Source organism: Pholcus phalangioides, unplaced genomic scaffold, assembly GCF_987345545.1.
Source record: "Pholcus phalangioides strain wild (caught in Gottingen) unplaced genomic scaffold, Ppha-v1.0 ptg000009l_1, whole genome shotgun sequence".
NCBI classification, from domain to species: Eukaryota; Metazoa; Arthropoda; class Arachnida; order Araneae; family Pholcidae; genus Pholcus; species Pholcus phalangioides.
In genome coordinates, this window is record NW_028301602.1 from 53,372,626 (window position 1) to 53,397,500 (window position 24,875).

General features: G+C 37.1%; 1 protein-coding gene and 1 non-coding gene across 2 annotated transcripts in view; one reads left to right on the top strand and one right to left on the bottom strand.

The window, feature by feature from the left end:
* Nucleotides 1-24,875, bottom strand: part of LOC149083293 (DNA excision repair protein ERCC-6-like) — a 435,993-nt gene that overhangs the window by 384,337 nt on the left and 26,781 nt on the right. Inside the window, exons 3-5 of the mRNA XM_089236536.1 lie at nt 16,793-17,235; nt 4,042-4,150; nt 3,826-3,925 (exon numbers count right to left, since the gene is read on the bottom strand). Coding sequence (XP_089092662.1) covers nt 3,826-3,925; nt 4,042-4,150; nt 16,793-17,226 — 643 coding nt within the window. The 5' untranslated portion in view covers nt 17,227-17,235. The remainder of the gene's footprint in view (nt 1-3,825; nt 3,926-4,041; nt 4,151-16,792; nt 17,236-24,875) is intronic.
* Nucleotides 11,548-11,619, top strand: TRNAA-GGC (transfer RNA alanine (anticodon GGC)). Its single transcript has one exon. It is a non-coding gene; the product is annotated as a tRNA-Ala (tRNA).

The following is a 24,875-nucleotide window of genomic DNA, read 5'->3' on the forward strand; positions in this document are numbered from 1 at the left end:
TCCTCATATATATTACATTCTTTTTTTTTTGGAGTCTTTCAAAGTGCAGAGTTCGTCAACTGTCTTTGACAATGCACAGCAAATTTTGAAGACGTACGTTTTTTTAAGAATGACGCTCCTTCGAGACCACTTTCAAAAGCACAGTGCAAAATGTGTAAATTACAAGATCTGATGTAAATACGGAAAGGTGAACCAGATAGTTTTACTGTGCTGTCCATCCTTTTTTAAAGGGATTTGCTTAGATTTTAATGTTCAATGCCAGTGTAATCGTTTTTGACAAATGAAGCACTTTCATTTCTAGCTCTTTGCTGAGCATTGTAAATATTGTTTATGCCTGTTCATGCCTTAAATATACAGAAGACAACTAAATGCTATTGGGTAGCATTAGAATCACCAAACTTAAAATAGGCCTACGTATCCTTTGTAATGCGAACTGTTGTTTCACCTATTTGCACCATAATTTTTAATGATGAATGTTACTGTCCAAGACCATGAAGTAATAAATACAAAATTATTTTTCCATCCAGACAGAAGTTTTTAATGACTACTATACTTCTTGAACCCTCAAACTAAGCAAATGAAAAATTAATCAACCAAATGGTCCACATACACTTCTCTCCCCCCCCCCCCAAATAACCTTAAAAATGATACAATTTCTGCTTTGGGAAAATCATTAATTGCATTTTCTAACATTTGTAATATTTTGCAATATATCAATGATTTCCTGCTCAATTAAAATCAATTACACAAATTTTGTCGATAGGATTTGGTAAAAAAGTAGGAAAAGTAAGACAAAAACTAGAAAGTAGTACAAAAGCGAGAAAGTAGGACAAAAGTCGGGCATTTTACCAAAAAGTAGAAAAAGTAGGATGAGTGGGAGCCCTGCAAAATTTATATGTATTTTTTGAGTATTTTGTAAAAATAATTCTTTCTCCTATGTAAAGTGTTGTCTTTACAAAAACGAACAGTAACCACTCATCATTGAAGGGTCTGGCCTGCTTCCTCTATAGTTTGAATTTCTTGGAGGGAATCTTCCTCCTTGTTCATCACTGACTGCTCTCAGGTTACCAGAGAAAAAAATGAATTTTCTTATGAATAGAGCAGGTCTTGAACAAGCTGTTAGTAATTTTTTTCTTTGTGGCGTACCCTAAAAAACCCCTTCATTGCAGATGTGAATGATTGTCTATGTGAAAGCAAAAATCACTTGATAGTTTCCTAATTTGAGAACCTAGAAACACTCCTCCTTTTAGTCTGGTCTCATTTAATTTCAATTTTTTTTAAATTTAAGTGTAATAAACCTGGGCCAGATTCCAGACCTGGGCAATAGCCTTCATAATGTTTTCTATGGGGCCCAGCAGGATCAACTTAGGTTTTTTTTTTTGTTTTTTGTTTCCAGACTCTGCCACGAAGCTGGGCTGGAAGAGATCTCGGCAACAGGATAAGTCTAGTGGCAAATTTCTAGCGTTCATTCATTCAGTAGGTTTTGTTTCATCCTCTGCTGATTTCAAGGACTTGTGTGAGACATTATCCGGAGCAATACATTAATTTAAAGGCATAGACCTTTCAAAACTTTTTAAAAATCTTTTTTTTTTCATTTGCATTTTGATACTATAACATCCCCTTTTCTGTAAGACCACTCTAAACACCATTAACTTTTGAGACAACAGGTAGGACTTGAGGCTCCACCACAAAAATTTATTCTGCAGAAAGGTTCCGCAAGTCAAAAAAGGTTGAGAACTGCTACGGTATAGGTGTATTGTTTGTGAAGATATGGGGAAAAATGTGTTTTGACACATTGAACAGATGAACATGATTGTAGGAGCTCGGAGCCATGGACCAAGTGCCAGTGAAACTGCAGCATTTGTGAAATGTTCGAGAGTGGCTGTAGTTAGTGTTTAAAAACCGGACTGTAAGGCAAAAAACAGGATCTCAGGGTGCAACTTGTGGCAATCATAGACTGGTAAATGCTTGGGTGGAACATAATGTCTTCAGACTCTTATTAGACCGCATCAGGTAATAGTGCAGCAAATCTCAGTCAAGGCATCTCTGAATGCACTGTTCACTGAATCACCAAGGATACAGAAGTTGGAGGCATGTGCGGGAATCATTATAAAGAGGCTACTCAGTGTATTTGCTTTTTGCTCAGAAATAAAAACCAATGATTTTGAACTAAAGCAATCAAATTTTTGAAGAAACAAAAAGTTTAAAAAAGGTCTATGGCGGGAGAAAATGGGGGGTTATTTTCAAAAAGTTTGTTAGATTATTTTTGCATTTATACAATGCTATGAGCTTTGAACATCACAATGCGCAATAACTTTGTGTATAGGACGCATCATATAAACAAGGTTCCATTATATTGAGCCTGAGCTCCTCTACCCAACATTTTGAACAACTTAATGCCTATGGCAGAAGTAATGGGCAAAAAATCTGCTTGTAAAAAGATTTGAACATGGCATAACAGTCCCAAAAGTATGTACAGTCAAATCTTATCTCGAAACTGACAGGACAGAAAATTTGTTTGAGATAAAGAGTTTGAGAAATAGTTTTTCTGTTAAGAAAAAAAAACCACAGATATATTTTTTATCCATAAAAACTAAAAAAATACCATAATATATTTTACTACATATCAATGAAATTATTGGTTACACAATCAACTACACATTGAATGTCAGTCACACTATACACGTGTATATATATATACGTGCGATACACTAAAATTTGTTTGAATTTTTTTTTCCCTGTTCAATTAAATTTTATTAACATGCCTTATTTTTGAAGTAATCCATAATCTTAGATTGATGCATATTTTTCCCCTTTTTGAGCCTTCACAATCTCACATGTACTAGCAAGAGCTGCAAATATTTTAGGCCCTATCTTATCAGTTTTCTTCAGAAAATGATTCAGCATTTTTGCCGTACAGATATTTTTGTCACCCAATTCGAACATACATTCATCAATGATTTCAGTTTCTGTCAAGGTGCTCTAAGTTTGTAGAACTTGGTCATTTGATCATTTTTGTCACACCATGGTCATTTCCTGCTCACAAGGGCTGATTAAATTAGACCAGGACCTACAATTTATTGCCGAATCCGAACTGCAGCCTTGATTTTTTATACTTATCGAGAGGTTGGTGTGCTAACCCATTGATGGGGGACTCCCTTTGGTAGCAATCTTTTTCTGCGGTTATGTCACCGTTTCCGTTTATCCCTGTGTCAGGAAAGGCGAGTATCTTATAGATCGGGGCTACAGTGCCCATAGTGAACTAGGTCCATTTCCACAAAATCAAAAGATGAATGAAATTTCCAGCTCCAAGTGTGTTTTAGTGAAGTCCTAACGTTTTGAAATTCGAGTGAACCACTAGATCTGATCCTTCATCACTAAGATGACTGGTTGCGAACTCACAGCTTTCTTGGAGCCATTTTGAATTGTCTGACTTTTTGCCATGCTGAGAAAGCTATCCACATGGCATCTATCCTGTCAATTAAAGTATCAGCCTATGATTGACACGATCCATCAACACAATATGAGTAATCCTTTCTTATCTGTTTCTTTAACATCTGGAAAGCAGAACAAAGCAAGTTCTGAGCAGAAGAAAAGGAATTCCCGTGTTTTATTTTTACTATCTTTGGGCTTGGTTTTCGAGATAGTTTTTTCTAAAAATTATTGATAAAGTACAGTAAATGCAACGATTTATTCATTTTTCGAGATAGTTTTTCGAGAGAGGTTTGACTGTATTTTATTAATTTGATATTACTGTCATATTTCCCCCCAAAAACTTGCATATGTTATGAATAAACAATTTTATTACTGTCATATTTTCCTCACCTTTATTTTGTTCTCTAAATTCATCGATTTCCTGCTGATTATCAGTTGAACAGGCAGTTAATGTTCTCTGTTGAGCCTGTAACTTTTTCAGGTGGTTAAACTATTAACACAATAGAACACAGAAATATTAAACCAACAATCATCCAATTTAAGGGGAAAAAACATCAACTCACAATCACTTATTAAACTACCTAAATAGATTTTAGTATAATTGACCTTTCTTTCTTGCTCTCCCATCATGTTCATAATAGATGAGGGTGTTTTAAACCTTGTATCCTTTGGATCCAGAGCTCTTTTGAGATGATCTAATCTTTGTTTTGTGGCTCTAAGAATAAATTTAATATTAAAATAGAATAAATTCAGAAAGAGGAATAAAATCAAATAAATGCACAAATACAGAGCAACGAATAATCATCACACTAAAAATTAATCTTTCATGTATAAAACTAGCTCGATAAATAACACTGCTCAATAAAAAAAGTGTCATGTTCTTATGGAAATTTTAATGGTTTTAGGGTACATTGTGGCTGCTGGTTTCAAAACTGGTGTTGATTTTTACACCACCAGTTGGAAAAATTGCTTCAAGTTTCTGAGATAATACATACTCTCAACAGTGTGATTTGTATGCTTCTTATGTATTACCATTGAAATTTAATTGTCACTATCTCAAAAACTACGGCCAATCTGACAAAACTATTGTGATTCGGAATCAGCACCCCAAAATTACTGAAATATTTTTGCCAAAAAAAATATAGATTGTATTTATTTATAACGGATGGTTCCAATATAATTGGTGTGCTGTGAGAAGACATGGATTAGATTTTCCACAAGGCCAGTTGAATTTGTTGAATTTGCCTAGATTTATCTTCACATCAGCCAGTTGTCAAAACCTTCATAATAATAGTGGAGAGTGACATCTTCAAATTTCTAGATTTCCTCCAAGTTCTATGAAGTCAGAATCTCTCTTGCATAACTGCAATGGCTTAATCTTCTAAAACATTATCCCAGTAAATAACAACATATTGCATATAAACTCATGTCCAAGCGTAGATTTTTTTGTAGAAAAATTTGTTCCTTAATTTTATTTTGTGGGGGTCGGCTTATACACGGGTCAGTTTTTAAGGAGAAAATATCAAACCTCACTTCACCAAATCATATAGCTAGATGGCCTCCACGTACACCGGCATAAGTAGGCAGGTGCATCTGCACAGGGCCCACTCAGAGGGGGGGGGGGGACTAAATGGGCTAGAAGGGACCTAAATGCAAATTCTTGCAAAGGAATAGCTAGTTACGGCACTGTTGTCCGCATAGACCTGCAATGTCATTGGATTACTTTATAAATCATTACTAATCACTAAGTAATTTTTGTAGCTATGTTCGAACCCACAGAATCGATGATAAAGAAAAAGCAAAAAATCAACGTCTACATTTTTGCTCTTACCCAAAGCCTTAGTCACATGATCATAGAAGCAAAGGAGGTTAGTTACACATGACTTTCCCTTCCTGAACCCATGCTGATTATCCGACAATACATTATTTTCGTCTATCCACTTCACAAACTGCCTTTTGATGATAATTTCCAAAATTTTCGAGAGGGAGCTCGTCAAACTCACTGGACGCTTATGACAAAAGAAAAGACTGATTTTTCTTTTGTCATAAATACCTGTTTCCCATTTATTGTTGTTTTTGTATATTTTTATATCCAGTAACATTGTTATGTCGTCTTTTGTGGTTTTCTTCAGAGAAAGCTCTTCAGGATAGATGTTGGGGAAAATGCTGTTAAAATAGCATTTGTTGAAAATGATTAGATCATCAATGTAACAAAAGCCAACAAAGTTGTATTGCAGATCAGATTTTTGTTCAATGAAGTGGAGAAAAAGGTTGGCAAGGGCGCTCGAATAGCAGGTCCCCATTGACATTCCTTTAATCTGCTTGTGGATATGTATTCCATTGTAAAGAAAGTTTTCAAGAATGCAGAAGTTAACAAGGTTTTTCCAGTGTGTGAAATTAAATTTAAGGGAACCGTCTCTCTCATATTTTTGAAAGCGATGAAAACATATGTCAGTGAGTTTATTGTGTGGTATGCTTGTGAAGAGGTTTAAGATGACATGTGCAAATGTGAGAAATTTTATTGTTGATAAAATCAAGAACCTTATGGTTGTTAATGATATTGTTGTCTTCTTTAATTAGCGATAGTATATTCTTCAGCGCTTTAAAGCGCTTTCCCTGCAGCATTGTTGTAGTTCCCTGTCCCACATGTTACAAATATGAATTTTATTGGTTGCTTATGGAATTTAAGTGTGGCAAAAAAATGTGCAAGTCATGTTTAGTTCCAAGTTTTTTGTCAAATGCAAGAATTCTTTTTTTGATTATGTCAGAGCTATTCTTTATGATAGAATAGGTGTTGGTATCTGCATATTCCTGGATAAGTAGTTTTTTTGAAGATAAATTTACACATGATGAAGTTATTATTAGCTTTGTCAACAGTAGTGCATATAAATGACTGAGTTTTCTTATGCTTGAATGTAGAGATGCATTCATGAAGAATTTTTGTTCGTGCTTGTTGCTCTGTTTCAAAAAGGAGGCTTTTACATCCTTCAAGAACTTCATTTTCCATTCTCTGAAGCCTTGTATAGGCCAAACGACATAACAATGTTCCTGGATATAAAAATATACAAAAACAACAATAAATGGGAAACAGGTATTTATGACAAAAGAAAAGACTTTGATTTTTCTGTTAACAAACAGTTTAAGCCACTGGCATTCAAACACCAACACCAAAATATTCAGAAACATACTCGTTTTGCAAATTTGTAGATTCGGGCACATTTATAATAATAAACAGGAATTTGATACAACACTCCTCAATCTTTTCAAAACTGCATCTGGCAACAGTATTCCAACCGCCGCCTTTGACATTTCCAGAAAAATCGAAACAACAATGGTTTCCCCATTCTTAAGGTATGTCCTGTGATTTTTTGACTACATTTTTGGACTTCAACTTACAAATATTCACTGTAATTATTGTATTCCTGTAACTTTGTATATATATCTTTCTCATACTTTTTTGAGATTATATAATCTGAAGCTCTATATATTTTTCAAATATTGTATTTTTTAATATTTTTTCATTGTCTTTTTTGTGCAACATGTTTTTGAGAAGGCAGCCACCAGAGAACAAGGGTTGGCATTTTTAATGCAATTAGGCATAGCCACCCTTCAAAAACGCCTACACTTTTCAAACCCTGCATTGGGTTCCCCCTGATGACAGCATAAGTTCTCTATTTCACTCTCATAAAATTAAAATTTTTTCCCTTTTCTTAAAATAATTCTTTTTTTGTATACATTTTTTTTTGAAAGAACAAGTAAGCAGCACTAGCACTTTTGTCATTCAAAAGATACTTTTTCACTCTACCTCCTCATTTTTTATCTTTACTTCTCATGTATTTTTATCCTACTATATATTTGTACATACAGTCAGCCCCCCCCCCCCCCCGTATTCGCGGTTTCCATATTCGCAGTTTCCGTATTAAAGTTTTTTTTTTTCTTCATTGGAAATTTTTTTTGACAACTCTCAGCAATCGTTGTTCACGTGTTTTGTTTACAAAATTTGAGTTGTGCTTGTTTAGGATGGCTCATTCTTCTCAATGCTACTAATAATGCTTTGAAAAGGTAAATAAAAGTGAAAACTTGACAAGAAAAATTGGATATATTGACTATGCTTGGCAAAGTCAATACCTGCTGTGGTCCGCCATTACGGAATAAACGAATCTACGGTGAGATATATCAGGAAAAAGGAATCTGAAATTCGTTCAGCCGTAGCCATAGCTGCACCCGTGGCAGTCAAAACTTTGCAGCGCCTATGGGATCTATGTGTTTGACATACAGAATTTTTTTTAGGTACAAGACTGGCACAAAAATGTATTCCAATTGATTGTAATATTATAACAGAAAAGGGGAAAAATTTTATTCTTCCATAAGGAAAGGGCTGGTGAAACGTCTATTTCATCGGAATTTTATGTAAGTAAAGGTTATTTTATAGGTTTAAGAAATGATTCGGATTACACAATGTAAAAAGCACTGGCGATCGAGCCTCTGTCGATCAGGAGGCAGCTAGAAAATTTCCAAAGACTTAGTAAAATTATTGAAGAGAGGGTTATGCACCTCAGCAGGTGTTTAACGCTGACGAAACTACACTATTTTGGAAGAAAATGCAGCAAAGAAGTTATGCAAGAGAAAAAAAAGTGAGTTCCTGGTTTTAACCCTCTGGCTGCTCATCCCGCTATTTCCACGGGCAACTCAAATGTAACAAAATCTGCTCTTCCCGCGAGCATGTGTTTTTCTTCCTTTATTGAGGAGCGCATCCCGTTTTTTCCCCGTTTAACCACTGATATAAATTATATACAGTATTAGACGTTTCATTTATGTTTTGGCCAACAGATGTTGTTAGTTGCCCACTAAATTGCGGCATTTGAAGGCATGTGGTATTACCGCTCAAACTTCCCTTTTTGAGTGAAAAAAATTACACAATTTTTGAAGTAATTTCGGTCCACAAATTGAGCAGTCAGAGGGTTAAGAGAAGTAGAGATAGACTTACTATGTTGTTTTGCGCAAATGCAAATGGGTACATGATAAAGCCCACCATCATTTTCAAATCTACGAATCCGTGAGCATTGAAGGGAAAGATAAGCCAAAGCTCCCAGTATTTTGGACAAACAATGGACTATGAAAACACTTTTCCTGGATTGGTTTAAACAGTTTTTCGTTCCGGAAGTCAAGAGGTACAGTACCTTGATAGTGAATACATGCTATTCTCAAAGTTCTTTTGATATTCGGTTGACCGAGGAGAAGTTAATGCAGTTAACTGGTCCTCAAACTGAAGCAGCACCAGATGAAGAAGATCGAGATAAAGAAGTTCATCACAAGTAACATAGCGGATGGGAATCGCAAGCTGAAAAATCAGCAATAGACTATTTTCATAACATAAATCCCTCTATTTTACATTCTTCATATGTAGAAAAATTTGTAGAGGAAGCCTTGTCAACATGTCAACATACTCCAACATACTTGATGATATGAAGAAGACACGGCAAATATAAAAATCACAACATTCTTTCAGAAAACATCGCCAACAATCACTGCACCCTCTTTTACTTTCCCTTCTACCTCTGTGTCACCCTGCTCTTTCTCATGATGTTCAATAAACGAGATATACAATAAAAAAACCTATGGTTTCTGTTATTTGCGGTCACTCCCGGAACGTAAGCCCGTGAATACGGGGGGGAGGGGGGGACTGACTGTGTATATATATATATATACCATTTTTAGTGGTATTTCATAGTTCCATTAATCATTGGAACAACCAAATAAATAATAAACTTCATGCCATCAAGCCCCTATTTGGCCATTGGCATTCGAGCTGCAGAACTAACCGAAAGGAGGAAGTTCTGCTTGCCCGGTTACGCATAGGACACAGTTGCCTCACGCAATCATATTATTACGAGGGAATCAACCAGAGTGCCCTCATTGTCAAAGTCCATTGCTCATGCTTTTACTTGTTCACATCATCGTCATCATTTTACAATCGCTTTTGGTTAGTTATCTTTCACTTCGCGACATTTTAAATGCCCATTGCGATGCATTTTGCATTTTTAAATGACCATTGCGATGCATTTTGCATTTTTAAATGACCATTGTGATGCATTTTGCATTTTTAAATTCATCAAAGCCATTGTTTTTTACAGTTACATATAGTACATACACGTCATTGTTTTACGTACATTCACTTTCTTGATATGACAAGAAAATTTTCCTTTTTTTATATTGTCATTGTTTTGGCACAGTGTGATCAAATTGGTCCTTGCGCCAATATGTTTAAAATCTAATCTTATCTATTTTAGTGTATTTTCAAAAGCTGTCCTGAGCTGATGCGCCACGCTTGGAAAACACAAATGTTTAACGGGATTATGTAACACATTTCTGCCGATGCGAAATGATCCAGTTCAGTTCACGCGGCACAAAAGCCTACTCCTGGGAAAACCTGGCTTCAGGGATGAATGCTCGTTACGGGATCCCAGGAGAGAGAAAAAAACCTATAGTCTCCCATAGAATCTCTCATGAATAGAGTCTCTTCCTCCCTCCCTTTTTTTTGCCTTTTTATTTACAGCAACCGATCTGCGAAATAGCTTTGCTTTCCCCTCACTGGACTTCAGTTTTTAGCATTTTAAGGCGCGCCGGCGAATAGATATGCTTGCTGTCGTCCCCTACTACAGTGTGTATGTAGGCCCCGCCGGAAATGGTAATTTTCTAGTCATTTTTATATTTTTACTACCTTTAACATTGATTTTGAGACGATCGGCAAGATCATGTGCAGCCGATCGGCTGCTATGTTACGATCTTTTGCACTGCCAGATGCCGAATGTCATGTAATATTTTCAGTTCATGTGAATATGTAAATTTCTCAACGTTGTAAATTTCTTACGTCGATTCTAGCACAGCCGAGTCTCGATACGGATTGGTTCCGGTAAGGGGAGATGGGGAAATTTTCCTTTATATGCCAGTACTGTGCAACGAACAGACTCGTTGGTCGTTAATCGTTACATTTCATTTCATCCCGCCTCGTTTCAGCCATGAGTTGATGATCTTAGCAAGGTGCCTCGGCACCGTTCGATCCGTTGATCGTCCTCTTCATCTAGTCAAAAATTGCTCCGCCTGTGTCGATGTGTCTACGAGATGTTGGCTGTCATCCGTGAAGGGTTATTCGTCGTGTTCATCTCTTCATTTAAAAATTCATAAAAACCGGAAAAATCAAAATAAAAAACGGTTTGCAGGGTTAGCATCGCTAGGTCACGGGAATTATTTAAGGCAGGAAAAAACTAAAAAACAGCCGATAGGTGGCACTGATGTATATAAGTAAAAGAAAAGATACGCAAATAACGAGCAGAATGCCTCCAAATCATTTATTATAGCAGTATGTGTTCAACATGACCACCACAGGGAATGACATTGCAGGGAAGTCACAAATCCAGCAACGGCAGAGTGCAGCAGGTCCGGATGTATACATTACACCTCTAGGCGGATCGCATTCTTCAGTTCCAACAGATTGGATGAACCGGATCAATACACCCAGGATTTCAAATATCCCCATAACCGTCTGCCGGTGTCAAATCTGGAGACTGAGGCCATGGGAATCTGCAACATCTGCTAATGATTTTGCCTTCCTGAACGACTGTATCAGGAATGCCTTGACCAGAGTAGCAGTGTGACTAGTTGCTCCATCTTGCATAAATGTGACAGTAGAAAGCATGCATCTCTTTCATACAAACATGGCACGACCTTCTTGCGCAGAAACATTAAATAATGCTGCGCAGTCACAGTAGCTGTTTTCCACTGATTTACTGGGCAATGCAGTTCAAAGAAGGGTCCTATTGCAACGTTTATAACACTAGATCAATCAATAGATATGACATGAATGTCGCTCTCCACTTGTTAACACACGATATATTTAAAAAAAAAAAAAAATTAACATCTCAAATAATAAATATCTTCACAACATCCAGTCTTCTGTATATCTTGTATTAACAAGTGGAGAGCGACATTCATGTAATATATATAGCCCTCTGGTGGCTCGTCGTCCGTGAGCTATTAGCTGATCGGTTTCACCGTCCATTGCACGGTTCCGTTCGGCGTATATATACTCTCTAGCGAAGGAAAATCTCTATCTCCTCTGTAGCTTAGTGGTCAGAGCACTCGTCTGGCAATCGAGGGACCCGGGTTCGACTCCCGGTAGAGGCAGAGATGAGTTTTTTCCTTCCTTAAAAAATTAACATCTCAAATAATAAATATCTTCACAACATCCAGTCTTTTGTATATCTTGCAATCAATAGTTGATCATCTCAGTCTAACTCCCCAAACTTAAATGCAACGTTTATCATGCATTTCCCGGTTCATTATTCAAATTAAATCCAGTGTGATCATTAAATGGATGACAGCTATGAAAGGAATTAGATTCGTTAAATAATAAACATTTATTCTGTTAACTATTAGAATTTAACACAAAAAGATTATCACAGTTAGCTTTTCTCTCTCAAAACATTATTTTGAAATAGTAAAAGAACCCTCTCACCGCTTTGTCCAGAAATTCATGTGCAAGTCCACATCGCCCACAAACCAGTCCATGATATAACATTTAAGCGTTGGTCCTTTATACACGATCAGAGAAAATCCCAGAGCTGAGTTTTCAAGGGTTTGCGTCCTCAAGTGTCCGTTGAAACCACAGGCCAACCCTGCCGAGAAGACAGCAGGTGGCGAACGTCGAGAGAGGCCCAGAGGCAGTCGGTCAGGCTACTGATCAATCCACACAATTGACGAGACGAGAGAGGTGTCGGAACACACCTTTCTGCAACTAATGCATTGTTATGACTGAGAGACCACCTGGCGTACGCCTCAACAGGGCCAGACGCCTTAGAATAAGTAACTGTTTTGAAGACGCAGGAATCAGTTGTAAGTAGCAAGCATCTCACTGTGCATCTGGTATTAATTCAAGAGAATTCCCGCAATGCCTCATGATGGAACAAATCGTGAGGTCGAAGGTGCAGTGCTGAACCTTGTATCTAACTAACATATCTTCATGAGAGAGAGAGAAATATTGTACAAAAAATATATCAGAATCTGGCAACCTAAATTAAACATGGCGATCGATTCTGGGAACAAAGTAAGGTGAAACATTAAAATCTATAAATGACTAGAATAAGGACCATTTCTACGGGGGGCCTAAATGGTAATGTTACACTATGACGAATGAACCTGTGAACCCACATCACACTGTCACTTTAGGGGAATGCAATCATTTCTGTGTGTACTCACGTGCATTAGACGTTGCCCAGATGCGACAGTTATGGGTATTAACATCGCCATGAATCAAAAAATTAGCTTTATCTGTCCACAAGATGTTAAAGACCCAGGTAAGATTTTGTTCAATTTTGGAGAAAGCCCACCTCACAAATGCTTCCCTCTGTACGATATCTGCTGGTAAAAGTTCACGGAACGACTGAAATATGTATGGGTACAGATCAAGGATTCCATAAAGAATATTGCGTACCGAGGATGGGGTGGTAAGCCCAAGCATCTGGCAGCTTCATTTTGGCTGCAACAAGTGGCAAACACGCCTTCCTTAAACATGGTCGTCCGGCTCTTACATGATCCTCCAGCGTTCCAGTTTTCTCAAACCGCTGAACAAGCTTTACGAGGCCTGTCGCTGTTAAAGGCCCTTTTCTAATACCCACGTTCTTTTGAATTTATGCAAGGCAATGGTTGCTGATTCCTGGTTCACATAAAATAACTTCACCAACAAAGCTTCATCCCTTCGCACTCAGCATCCTTGTTCACATACACTGTTTACAACAGTGAACTGATTGTGGATTAGGAACACAAGTTCTTATAACAGCATATATTTCCACATAAAGTTGCTTGTACGAGTGCCATTTATCAGATGTTTTTGAGTTTTTTCCCCCAGTCTTAAAAAAATTTGTGACCTAGCGATGCTAACCCTACGAACTGTTTTTTATTTTGGTTATTTTCCCACTTTTTATTCATTGTTAAAGTGTCTACTAACTTTTTGCCCACCCAGTATATACAGATGGCTCAAAAACCTCTAGTGGAGTTGCTTTGGTTTTTGTCATCTCTAGCAACAACGACGGATGGTCACATAGGCAGATGGTCACGGATGGCGACTTCAATGCTGTTTTCCAAATAAAATTGTATGCTATTCATCGGGATATTATACATATGCTGCATGAAAACGAACCTATTCAGATTATATCTCAGAAATTCTTTCTAGTTTTCTCACACAAGTAATTTTTCTTCCGCCCAACTTGCACGAGAAAATCTAATTGACAAGCCCAACACTTTCATCTCATGGACAAGGGCTCATGTGAGTAATCAAGTGAATGAATTAGCAGATGCACTTGCTAAAACAGCTACTTCATCAGAAAATAAACTCTGATGTTCCTCCTTCTTGGTCTCATGCCAAACACAAGATACTTTGTGCAGTGAAAAAAACTTCGCAGTCTGGATGGATTGATGATGCAATCCCATATATTGAGTATGGCCCTGTTCCGTATTACCTAAGGAAATTTAAAATATCTGAAAATAAATTATGTGCTTGTGGGAAAATCTGCACATTTCCTCACTATATTTGATCTTGCCCTAGCACTACATCCTACCACCAGCCCTTGATTAATCTAAAAAATTTCCATGTCCGGAAACGTCAAGTAATAGAAACTAAAAACTGGGCTGACATCATTAGGCCTATCAACTTTCTTGAGGAAAATCTGTCGTTACTGCACTGGAGGCATGAAATGATCACTTCAAATCTGATGAAAGTAGTGATCTCCCTGCCTTCCACATGGTGGCTAGATCGATGACCAGATAAAATTTAACGACTGTGCTGAAATTGTAAAAATGTGTCAATTTTTTTCCTTCCCTTCAAATTTTTTTTCTTTCTCTCCAAATCAAATGTCATAATTAGAAATGACTGATCACACATTTCTGGTCACAACATTTGACTTGGACAGACATATTTTTTTTCTTTCCACTGAGCAATCAAGAGTTACGATTTGGCCACCCCACCAACCCTCTCGGACAGGTTTGGTGGGATGTTTCATGATCTACTTATGCTAGTCTATCGCCCCCTTTTGTTTGGCAGAATAATTTGGATTCACCCTGTATATATATCAAATATCTCAGAGATAATGTAGTCATACCAATTTAGTTGATGAATGGCTAACCAAGATTTACAATGATGAAGTTAAGAGATGTAAAGCTGACTTAGAAAATCAGACAGTTTGCATGGGAATGGATGGATGGATGAATATCTATAATGAACAATTGCGTGTGACCAAACAGTGTGGTAAAGCCATCCCCTTCGACACTATTGACACATACAGCTTATCACATAATGGAAATTATTTAGCACAAATTCGGTTTTTAGTTCAGTAAAGTCAACAGAAGAAAACTTCAAATGCAAAATATCAAGTTTTGTTATAGACAATACTGCAAATATGGTTTCTTCTAGAGATGAAGAGCTTGGCTTTTCACAAGACATGAAAAACCAGACAGATACAGTCGAATCCAGTTTTAACGAATACAGTTATAGTGAAAATCTCTTTTTAACGAACACTTTTCTTCTCCCCAAGATAAGTTTACATAGAAACAATGCAAAAAAAACTGGAATTCCTTTATAACGAAATTTTGTTATAATGAAGTGATTTATCCTGTCTCTTGGAGTTTGTCATAATGGGATTCGACTGTATACCCACGTTAATATTCCTTACGGAACTTCTAACAAGTACACAAGACTACTAAACCACACATGAACCTCGTCCATGTTTCTCTGCGGAACCTCTAACAAATTGATACATGTTGAAATGTGCATGTTGCGTGAACCTAACGAGAAGCTTGTTTTTGTGTAATGCCTGTTATAGTGCTGCCATCAACCACATATTTTTCAAACTATAAGTGAAGTGTAATGTTTGAAGATTTTACCGTTGTAGGCCTGTTGTTCTTTGTGGCGAGACTAATGGGGAGATCAGCTTGCATTCACAGCTCGAAGTTGGGAACCATAGAAAACCAACTTCAGCCGACCACCACTGCAGCGATAGTGGAGTTTGAACTTGGGACCGCATGACTTTTTAACAGGGAGATCAGCTGACATTTACGCATTCTGACTGGAAGTCAGTGCGCTACTGCTGTGAAAAACGTCACAAAGCCGAATGTCGTCTATGACTGTGCCATGTGCGTTCATTTCAAAAAATATTTCTTTCAACAGTGTGAGGAATACAAAATCAGAAAATCTACCATCATAATCTTCAGAAACCTTTTTTTTTTTAAAGTTTTACTACTACTACTACGCCACACACGCACCTCGTCCATATTCCTGTGTGGAACCTCTAATGAATTGGTCCATGTTGGAATGTGCGTGTATGTGTAGTTAAACCTGGCGTGAAGTTTATTTATGTTTAATGCTCATTATGAGTAGTGCTACCATCTACCAACAGTTTTTCTAACTGCGAGTGAAGTGTAATGATTGAATAAGTTGTAGGCCTGTTGCTCTCTGTGGCGAGACTTCTTAATGGGAAGATTGGCTCGCATTTGCGCCTCAAAGTTAGGAATTTCCTTTTTACTGGAAAATGTTTGGTTCTGCTTGCAATTATCACTCTAAAATTTCCATATAGGCTACAGTAGGACCCTGATTATTTAGGGTTGGTAGGTTTTTGACATCTGGAAGTTTTTAATGACTTAAACCTTACTTTAAACTGTCATGTCAGAAAACACCTCTCAAATATTGCAAATTATGAAAAATTCCTTTGAAAATAAATACATTAATTGCTTGCAACATCTAAAATGAGATAACACCTGCAATAAATTAATCAAATAATCAATTTATTATGATAATGTGGCTTAATATGATATTCAAATAATTTCCCACTCTGGAATCACCTTTATGTAATTGTCATTATACTTATTTATCTCATCGCACTCAAAGTATCCCATGTTGTATCTGTAGATTCTGTTCTCCCTGGTCCCCTTTAAAGGGCAATACCAACCACTCTATAAAATACTGATTGGCAAAATGTGTTTTACAAGTCATTATATTGCAGCAAATTTTTAAAATCAGTTTATGAAAAGTCCCTCAGCTAACATGAAACTCGGTTAGTCAAGGCTCGAATAACCAAGTAATAGAGGTCCTACAGTATTTACATCTACATGTTTTCAAGATATGGCAGTTTTTCAGTTCTGACACTTTATTCATTGACCTTATTGTCTCAGAAAACAATACAGATTTAAGCTCCTAGAGCAGGTCACAAAGTGAATTAGAAAAATAGCTCGAAACATTGTTTGAAAATATAAACATTTATAGCATTATGGGGGGGGGGGGGAACAGGAAACTTAAACAGTAATTTCTTACTTGATATCATCAGCAACAGACTTTAGTTCACGTCCCACTCGTTTTTGTCTGAGTATCTTCTCTTCTTCTCTCAGTGCTAGGTCAACCTGTCCCATAACTTCATTTTCAAACTGTATCTGATCATATGCATTCACTCCCAAGTCAGTTAATTCTTGATCATCTTCTATTTCAAGAATAGATATGCGTTGTTTGTCTAAGGGAAATTTTGAATGCCCACCACCATGAGAAGAAAACTTAATTTCACTGGATTTTTCTATACCATCTTTATCTGTATTCATCTGAGAAGAGTCACCTATTATATCATCCAATGTGGATGAACATTTTAATAGCTCTTCATTGAGATCAAGCAAATTTGGGTTGTAATAGTTGTCATTTTGAACACACTCATGGATGGAAAAGCCTTCCGCTGAAAATTGGAAATCTTTATCATCCATTTTTAATACCTAAAAATATAAAAACAATCATCAAAACAATTCAGAATAAGGGATATCAGAGTTGGCACTGAATTTTCTATGTAATGATTTTTATTGGCTTACTTTATAACTTAGTTTTTGAAGCTTTGGGGGTTATTCAAGTATTATGTCAACATCGGGGGAGAAGGTTTCGGATTTGCTGACTTTTGATGACAAGGGGGTTTGAAGGATGCTTATGTCATCAACCACCCTTTATGAAAATATTACATATTCTTAATGGCATCTTTATTTTCATCTCCTTTAGGAATACCAAAAAAAGAGAAAACCCCTTTCCTAGTTTGTGAACATCTGAACTAACATTCTTATAAGTCCTCTAGTAGGCCCCCTCAAATCTTTCTAAGACCTCTGTAGACTGCTCCTAAGTCCTGTGTTACTTATGAAGTTATGGGGGGGGGGGGGAGGTATCGGCAAAATGCAGTGACGTCGGATCTGTAGGTGCTCGAATGCCCACAAACATTGGTAGAACAGGGAAATCAAAATTTCCTACAAGAAACTCAAGATGAGCACCCACAGGGTCGAAACACACTCAGCACTTATCCGTAGCTATTCACAAAGAGTCTCTTCAAAAAACCTTTAAAAACAAGGGCTGGTGCTCCAGACAAAGGTTGGTGGGCTAAACTGCTTTGTTTCAACTCTGCACATATCATGCGTTGTTCTCGTGTAATTTGCTGGACACTCGTACATACATGGATGCATGCTATTCCAATGAAGGGAGGGAGGTTCACAGAGGGTGTGCATGGTGATCTGGAGGGGGATGGTTATATTCACCCTGTCCCCAATGACAATGATACAATTTTTCCGTGAATGGTGGATTACCACCCCTTTCCCAAATCTCTGTATCCCTTCTCCTAATCTATGATCCTGTATGATGTGGATGAGAAAACAAACTGCAATGATTTACGAGACAATAAAGGAAACTACTAGTGATGAAAAGAATATTCTTGTATTATGGAAAGCTGTGGTCTCAACTGATTTGTTGGGATATTAAAAAAGAAGCAAAAGTTTGGAGTGTATTTATTTGCTATTCCTCTGAAATACTTGACCAAGAGTGTTGTGGACCCACCTTGTACTCTGAAAAAATTGGTAATCATTGGCTAGTCAAGACCAGACACATATGCAATAATTCTATCAATAACATCAATAGCTAAATAAAAATGAATTACTGTATTCCAAATTATTCAAATGGTTGTTTTAAGCAGAGAATTCAAAATTCTCTGCATTCAGAAAAACCTTGATGAGGAAGACGAGAGCTTCCTCATCATTTCTGAATGCTCAGTAGAGACAGGATGAATATTCAGGTGCTACTCGGTATTCTGCACTTTTGCAGAAAATTGCTTAGGTATTCGGTCGAATATATGTAAATCTTAACACAACAAACTAATTTTAAAAAATTATATTAATTCGAATTTTTTGCATAAATTAACAATTTACTGATTATATTTTATTGTGTGGTGCATCCTATCCTTTTCTGTGCAAGAGGTTATGTCATGGTGAATTTCTACGTTAAGTAAAACATGAAGCTGAAAATAGAATCCTACTGCAATAATGTGGAAGTGAGCATAAAGTATGCGAATTCACTAACTGAAGAATATACCTAGACAAGAAATGTATTGAGCTACTGAAAGTGGCAAAGAAAACCTACAGTGGAAAAATCATTAATTTTATGATAAATTAATGCTTCAGAGTAAAAGTGTTGGAAAAATAATTGATTCTGTAAGCAAAGTGATACCTCTGCTAAACCTCAACCTTGGCTTACAAATTTTCTGGCTAATGAAGATTTTTTCGTGATTTTTCTGCTTTGGCTAATGAATAGATTCAGCTATATAAATTCAAAAATTTTTCATGATATGTATGCACACACTAACATAAAATATCTGCGTTGTGAGCTGAATTTTTGCTCCAATCATAATCAGAATTTAATTCTGGTGATAGTAGTTCAATTACTATCACTGGGCCCAGTTAACTCATGTTGACCTCCGAATCTTTTTTTCAGATGTACCTATGCTTCTCTTTCTGAAATTTTTTGAACCATTTCATATGAAATGAAAGGTTCAACCAAAATAGAAAATGTATTTAAAAGAAAAAAAGGTAACCTATTGTGTTTTCAGAGCATGCGTTCTTTCAGTGCAAGACCCTTAGCATCAATCTGAACAATCTAAGAGATTATCTTTTCCATCTGCATGTATCAGACTCAGAAATGAGCTGACCAAATCACAAATAGATGGAGATACATGAACTCGATTGGGTTGAGTCAACACAAGCTTTAGTTGACTAAAGCTGGTGTTTGTTGTGTTACATGCTGGAAAATAAAAATTTCAGCATCTTCCTGTATATTCTCATTTATACAATTTTGAAGCTATTCATTTTAGCCTTCAATCAGTTTTTTTTTTTTTTTGTAGCATCCTTTGGTGTTTTAAAAACTTATCTTTTCGCAGTAGCTGGAACTTAACAAACAATTTTCCATAAAAACCTATGGGAAATCACATGATTCTGGAACAAATCATCTTCGTTACTGCGATATCACTAATATTAAAATGCAATATATCATCATTAAATGTGATTGTCGTTATCATGGTATCAAAAATCTTTTGGTAACCAGTTTTTTAATATTTATTTAAATCAAAAATTTAAATAAAATTTATATTGAAATAATTTTAATTAATCATTCAAAATTACTAATAATTTTATTTTCAATTAGAAATGGCAAGTTTATTGATAATTTTGATGAATTTTAAGAAAATTGATATTCGGCTGCCGAATATTCGGTATTTGGGAAAATCACTATTTGCCCATCCCTTATCCTCAGTATCAGTACTTTCTACCAACTAGCAACAGTAATGTATGTCATTCCCCTAATAAATGCTTAAACCATTAATACACAAGCTAAAAATTTAAAAAAAAACAAAAAAAAACTCTCAGCTCAGTCTATAGATTCCGTGCAAACATAGCAAAGTTCACTACTACAGTGTCAGACGGTGATGATAATTCACTATGCATATTATCGAAGGGCAATCCCAATCAGGGGCATATGCAGGATTGACCTTTGGAGGGAGTACAAAAAGATATTGATTCAATTAGTCCGCAAATAACACTGAAATCAACAGAAATTTATTAGAACATATCGAAGTGTTTTCTTTGGATATTTTGACTTTTTTACAAAAATATTTTTGTATCGAAATTATTCCTTGATTATCTGGAGGGGGAGGGTACAAAAAGCTTATGCTTGGCATATGCCTCTGCTCTTAATGTGCGTTAAGAGATCGGGGCAAAACTGCTGACATTTTGTTGATGGGGGGGTCAAAAATAGCTTAAAATCTGCTGACATAATACTTGAATGGCCCCTTTGAGAAAATTCTGTTTTCTAATAGTTTATACCACACATTATATGAAGAGAAAACAATTTCTCTGTTTCTGACATTTTTGTGACAAAATGTTTCTATATAAATATCTGTTGTCTGAATATATATACACTGAAGAGACAAAAAAAACTGGTACATCTGCCTAATATGGTGTAGGGCCCCCGCGAGCATGCAGAAGTGCCGCAACAGGACGTGGCATGGACTCGACTAATGTCTGAAATAGTGCTGGAGGTAATTGATACCATGAATCCTGCAAGGCTGTCCATAAATCCGTAGGAGTAAGAGGGGGGTGGAGATCTCTTCTGAACAGCACGTTGCAAGGCATCCCAGATATGTTCAATAATGTTCATGTCTGGGTATTTAGGTGGCTAGCGAAAGTGTCTAAAGTCAGAAGAGTGTTCCTGGAGTCACTTTGTAGCAATTCTGGACGTGTGGGGTGTCGCATTGTCCTGCTGAAATTGTACAAGTCCATCGGAATGCACAATGGACATGAATGGGTGCAGGTGATCAGACAGGATGCTTACGTACCTGTCAGAGTCGTATCTAGACGTATCAGGGGTCCCATATCACGCCAACTGCACACGCCCCATACCATCGCAGAGCCTCCACCAGCTTGAACAGTCCCCTGTTGACATGTAGGGTCCATGGATTCACGAGGTTGTCTCCATACCCGTACACGTCCATCAGCTCGAAGCAATTGGAACCGAGACTCGTCAGACCACGCAACTTGTTTCCAGTCCTCAACAGTCCAATGTCGGTGTTGTCGGGCCCAGGCGAGGCTCAAAGCTTTGTGTCGTGCAGTCATCAAGGGTACACGAGTGGGCCTTCGGTTCCGAAAGCCCATATAGATGATGTTTCGCACGCTGACACTTGTTGATGAAGTAACGAATGTAATCGTCACTTCCCGGTTCTTTAATATTTTCCCCCTAGTAACCATTGAGTGGATGACACCAATGAAATAGACAAGGTTTTGATAGAACTATAAACATTTATTCAATTATATGTTAAACTATTAATGTAACGTTTTATCAACAATTATCACAGTTAGGCTTTTCTCTCAATGTTACAACAAAACAATAAAAGGGATCGGTCTCACTGCCATGTCCAGGTTTTCATGTGTTAGTTCACATCGTCCGATAGACACTCCCAGGTGTCTACCTCACAGCCAAACACTCCCGGCACCAGCTTCAGACGGGTTTGGTGTCTTCAAACACACGTTGAGACCAGAGCTCAGCCGCTGCACATGGAACTGGAGGTGAAAGTCCACGGGTAGCCGGTCTGGCCACTAACCAATCCACTGGATCACGACGACGTTGAAACCTCACGTGAAGTCAAGCGATGAGACGGGTTAAGTGCCAAGGCACACTTCTACAATTATAACTTCATTGTATTTATGAGACGATCTAGCTCACACCATAACAGGGCGTGACACCTTAGTGATTAAGTAGCGGAATCGGTCGTAAGTAGTAAGTAGTGAAACACATCTCTAGCTGGTATTTAATTTACATAATTTCATGAGAGAAAAGGAAATATTGTAAACATTATAAAATTGAATCTGGCAACCGAACATAACAAATTGGAGATCTGGCCAGGATCCACAACTTTTAGGCCTATTGCACATTGTAAAAACTCATGACATTATAAACCGTGAGATGGTCCTAGGAACCACAGACGGCGTGGAGGTAAAATATATTGCACATTTATATAACACTTTGCTGAACATTTATATTATATTGCACAATTAAAATGGAGTTTGACGATGATGACTTGACGTGGCCTCCACCGACGAACCATGGGACCCCTCCAGAGGGAAAGAGAAGGTAACTAGACGAGCTAGTGGGACATGGACATAAAGCGGAATTTATATGGTATGTTGGCAGCCCGACCTCTGCCCCCCCCCCCCAAGGCTAGGAGACCCGACCCCCCGACCGTCAGACTAAGTGAACTAACTGAACCGAACCGGAATGTCAGCGGAAGCCTCGGGTGGTTTCCGGTAGCCAACGAACCCTGGGGGCCTAAACAAGATTAATTCAACAACAGGATTGTAAGAGATCTTAGGTCGTCATGTTACAATGGCCCAGCATTGAAATCTGCAGCAATTTGCGGAAGGGTTGCACGTCTGTCACGTTTAATGATTCTCGTCAGTCGTCGTTGGTCCCGTTCTTGCATGATCTTTTCCCGGCTGCAGCGATGCCGTAGATTTAATTTTTTACCAGATTCCCGATATTCACGGGACATTCATGAAATGGTCGTACGTGAAAATCCAAATTTCATCGCTACCTCGGAGATGCTATGTCCCATCTCTCGTGTGCCGACTATAACACCACGTTCAAACTCACTTAAATCTCGATAACCTGCCATTGTAGCAGCAGTAACCGATCTAACAACTATGCCAGACACTTGTTGCGTTATATAGGCGTTGCCGACCGCAGCGCCATACTCTGATTAGTTCCATATCTCTTTATTTGCATACGCATGCCTGTACCAGTTTTTTTGGCTCTTCAGTTTATATATATATACAGGGTGATTATAAAAAAACTATCCCGACATATGGGCCCCTAACTATCATACCATTCACAGAAACAAATTGGCATAAGGTATTTTGAGGTATGCGCTCAAGAATGATATGGAAAACAACAGTGTCACTCTAACAGTTACGGTTACAGTGAGAAAATTTCGAAAATATCAAATGGCAACACCAAGTTTTTTGTATTGGAATGTGATCTCCATTGTGAAAAACCCTAAATAGCGTTCGAACGACAGCTGTAGCATAAAAATCACTGGCGGTAGATAGGCTAAAAGTGAGGACAACCAATAAGGACAGAGAAGCAGCATAAAATAAAGCATTTTATTGTGTTTCCCAAATTTTCCACATGACCTTGTGGAGGACTAAATCAGGCTGGGATCTCAGCCGAACAAATGGTGTGGCGAATGAAACGAACATTAATGCTCTGGTGCACGGCAAAGTCCTTTTTACTTTTTCCTTGCCTAGCTCCAGGGATTTTCGTGCTACAGGTGCCATTTCAACGCTATTTAGTGTTTTTCAGTATGGAGATCGCATTCCAATACAAAAAACTTGGTGTTGCCATTTGATATTTTCGAAATTTTCTCACTGTAACCGTAACTGTTAGAGTGATACTGTTGTTTTCCATATCATTCTTGAGCACATACCTCAAAATACCTTATGCCAAAATTTCATTCAGTTTCTGTGAATGGTATGATAGTTAGAGGCCCATATGTCGGATATTTTTTTTATAATCACCCAGTATATAATGTTTTTTTCCCCATTAAAAAATACTCTATATCTAATAGATTAACTTAATGCAAGGTTGGCAAGTTTTTGCCATAGGTGGAAAAAACTGCGGTAAAAACTATCCCACTTAAAATAGGTTTTTACCAAGTGGTAAAAATTGATTTTTCCCCCATTTATACACATATAAGGCATTATTGTGCATTTTATTATTCTTCTAAATGCAAATAAGATAATTTTGAACAAACTTTAATATAAGAATAAATTTTCAAGTTGGTGAGATTTGCCATTGACGGAAAAAACTGCAGTAAAAAATTTTCTGGCAATAATGGGTTTTTGTCAAACATAAATAAATGTAGGAAGTATCAATTTGTGATATCTAGTATCATTTTAAAAAAAAATACATACAAAAAAATTGTTTGAAACACAAATTCTGGTTTAAGAATTATATTAACAAGGATAGATATGGGTATTAACTTTATCAATCAAAAGAATGAGCATAAATTCTTTTACAAAAGCCTTTAAAACATCTAATACCGCTATTGTTCACGCAATTGCATTTGCAATGAAAGTAAAAATTTTGTCCAAAGTAAACCAATACTTTCTAAAATAAAGCACAGTAATACTCCAAAGTTATGCAATAGGGTGGGGCAACCGTATAAGTTGAGATATAATTTTCTATAGAAATACTTATATAAGTTAATTGGGAACAAATTACAGAAAGAACATCTGTCTTTCTTTCTTACTACGACTATAATGGTATGGTACTCTTCTATGGGGCTTCATAAATGTAACTTGCATTGTGACTGCAATCTGGTCCAGTGAAAAAGACAAAATCTGTATTTGCACTCTGAAATCTGCTCAAATGAGAAAATGCTTTGAATGTTTTGATAACACCTTGACCAATCAAAGGAAATGAGCTGTTCATGTGTGAAGACAAGAAAACAAATTTCATCCATGAGTTGAAATTTGTTAATTTTGAAGTTAATTGAAAGTTACAT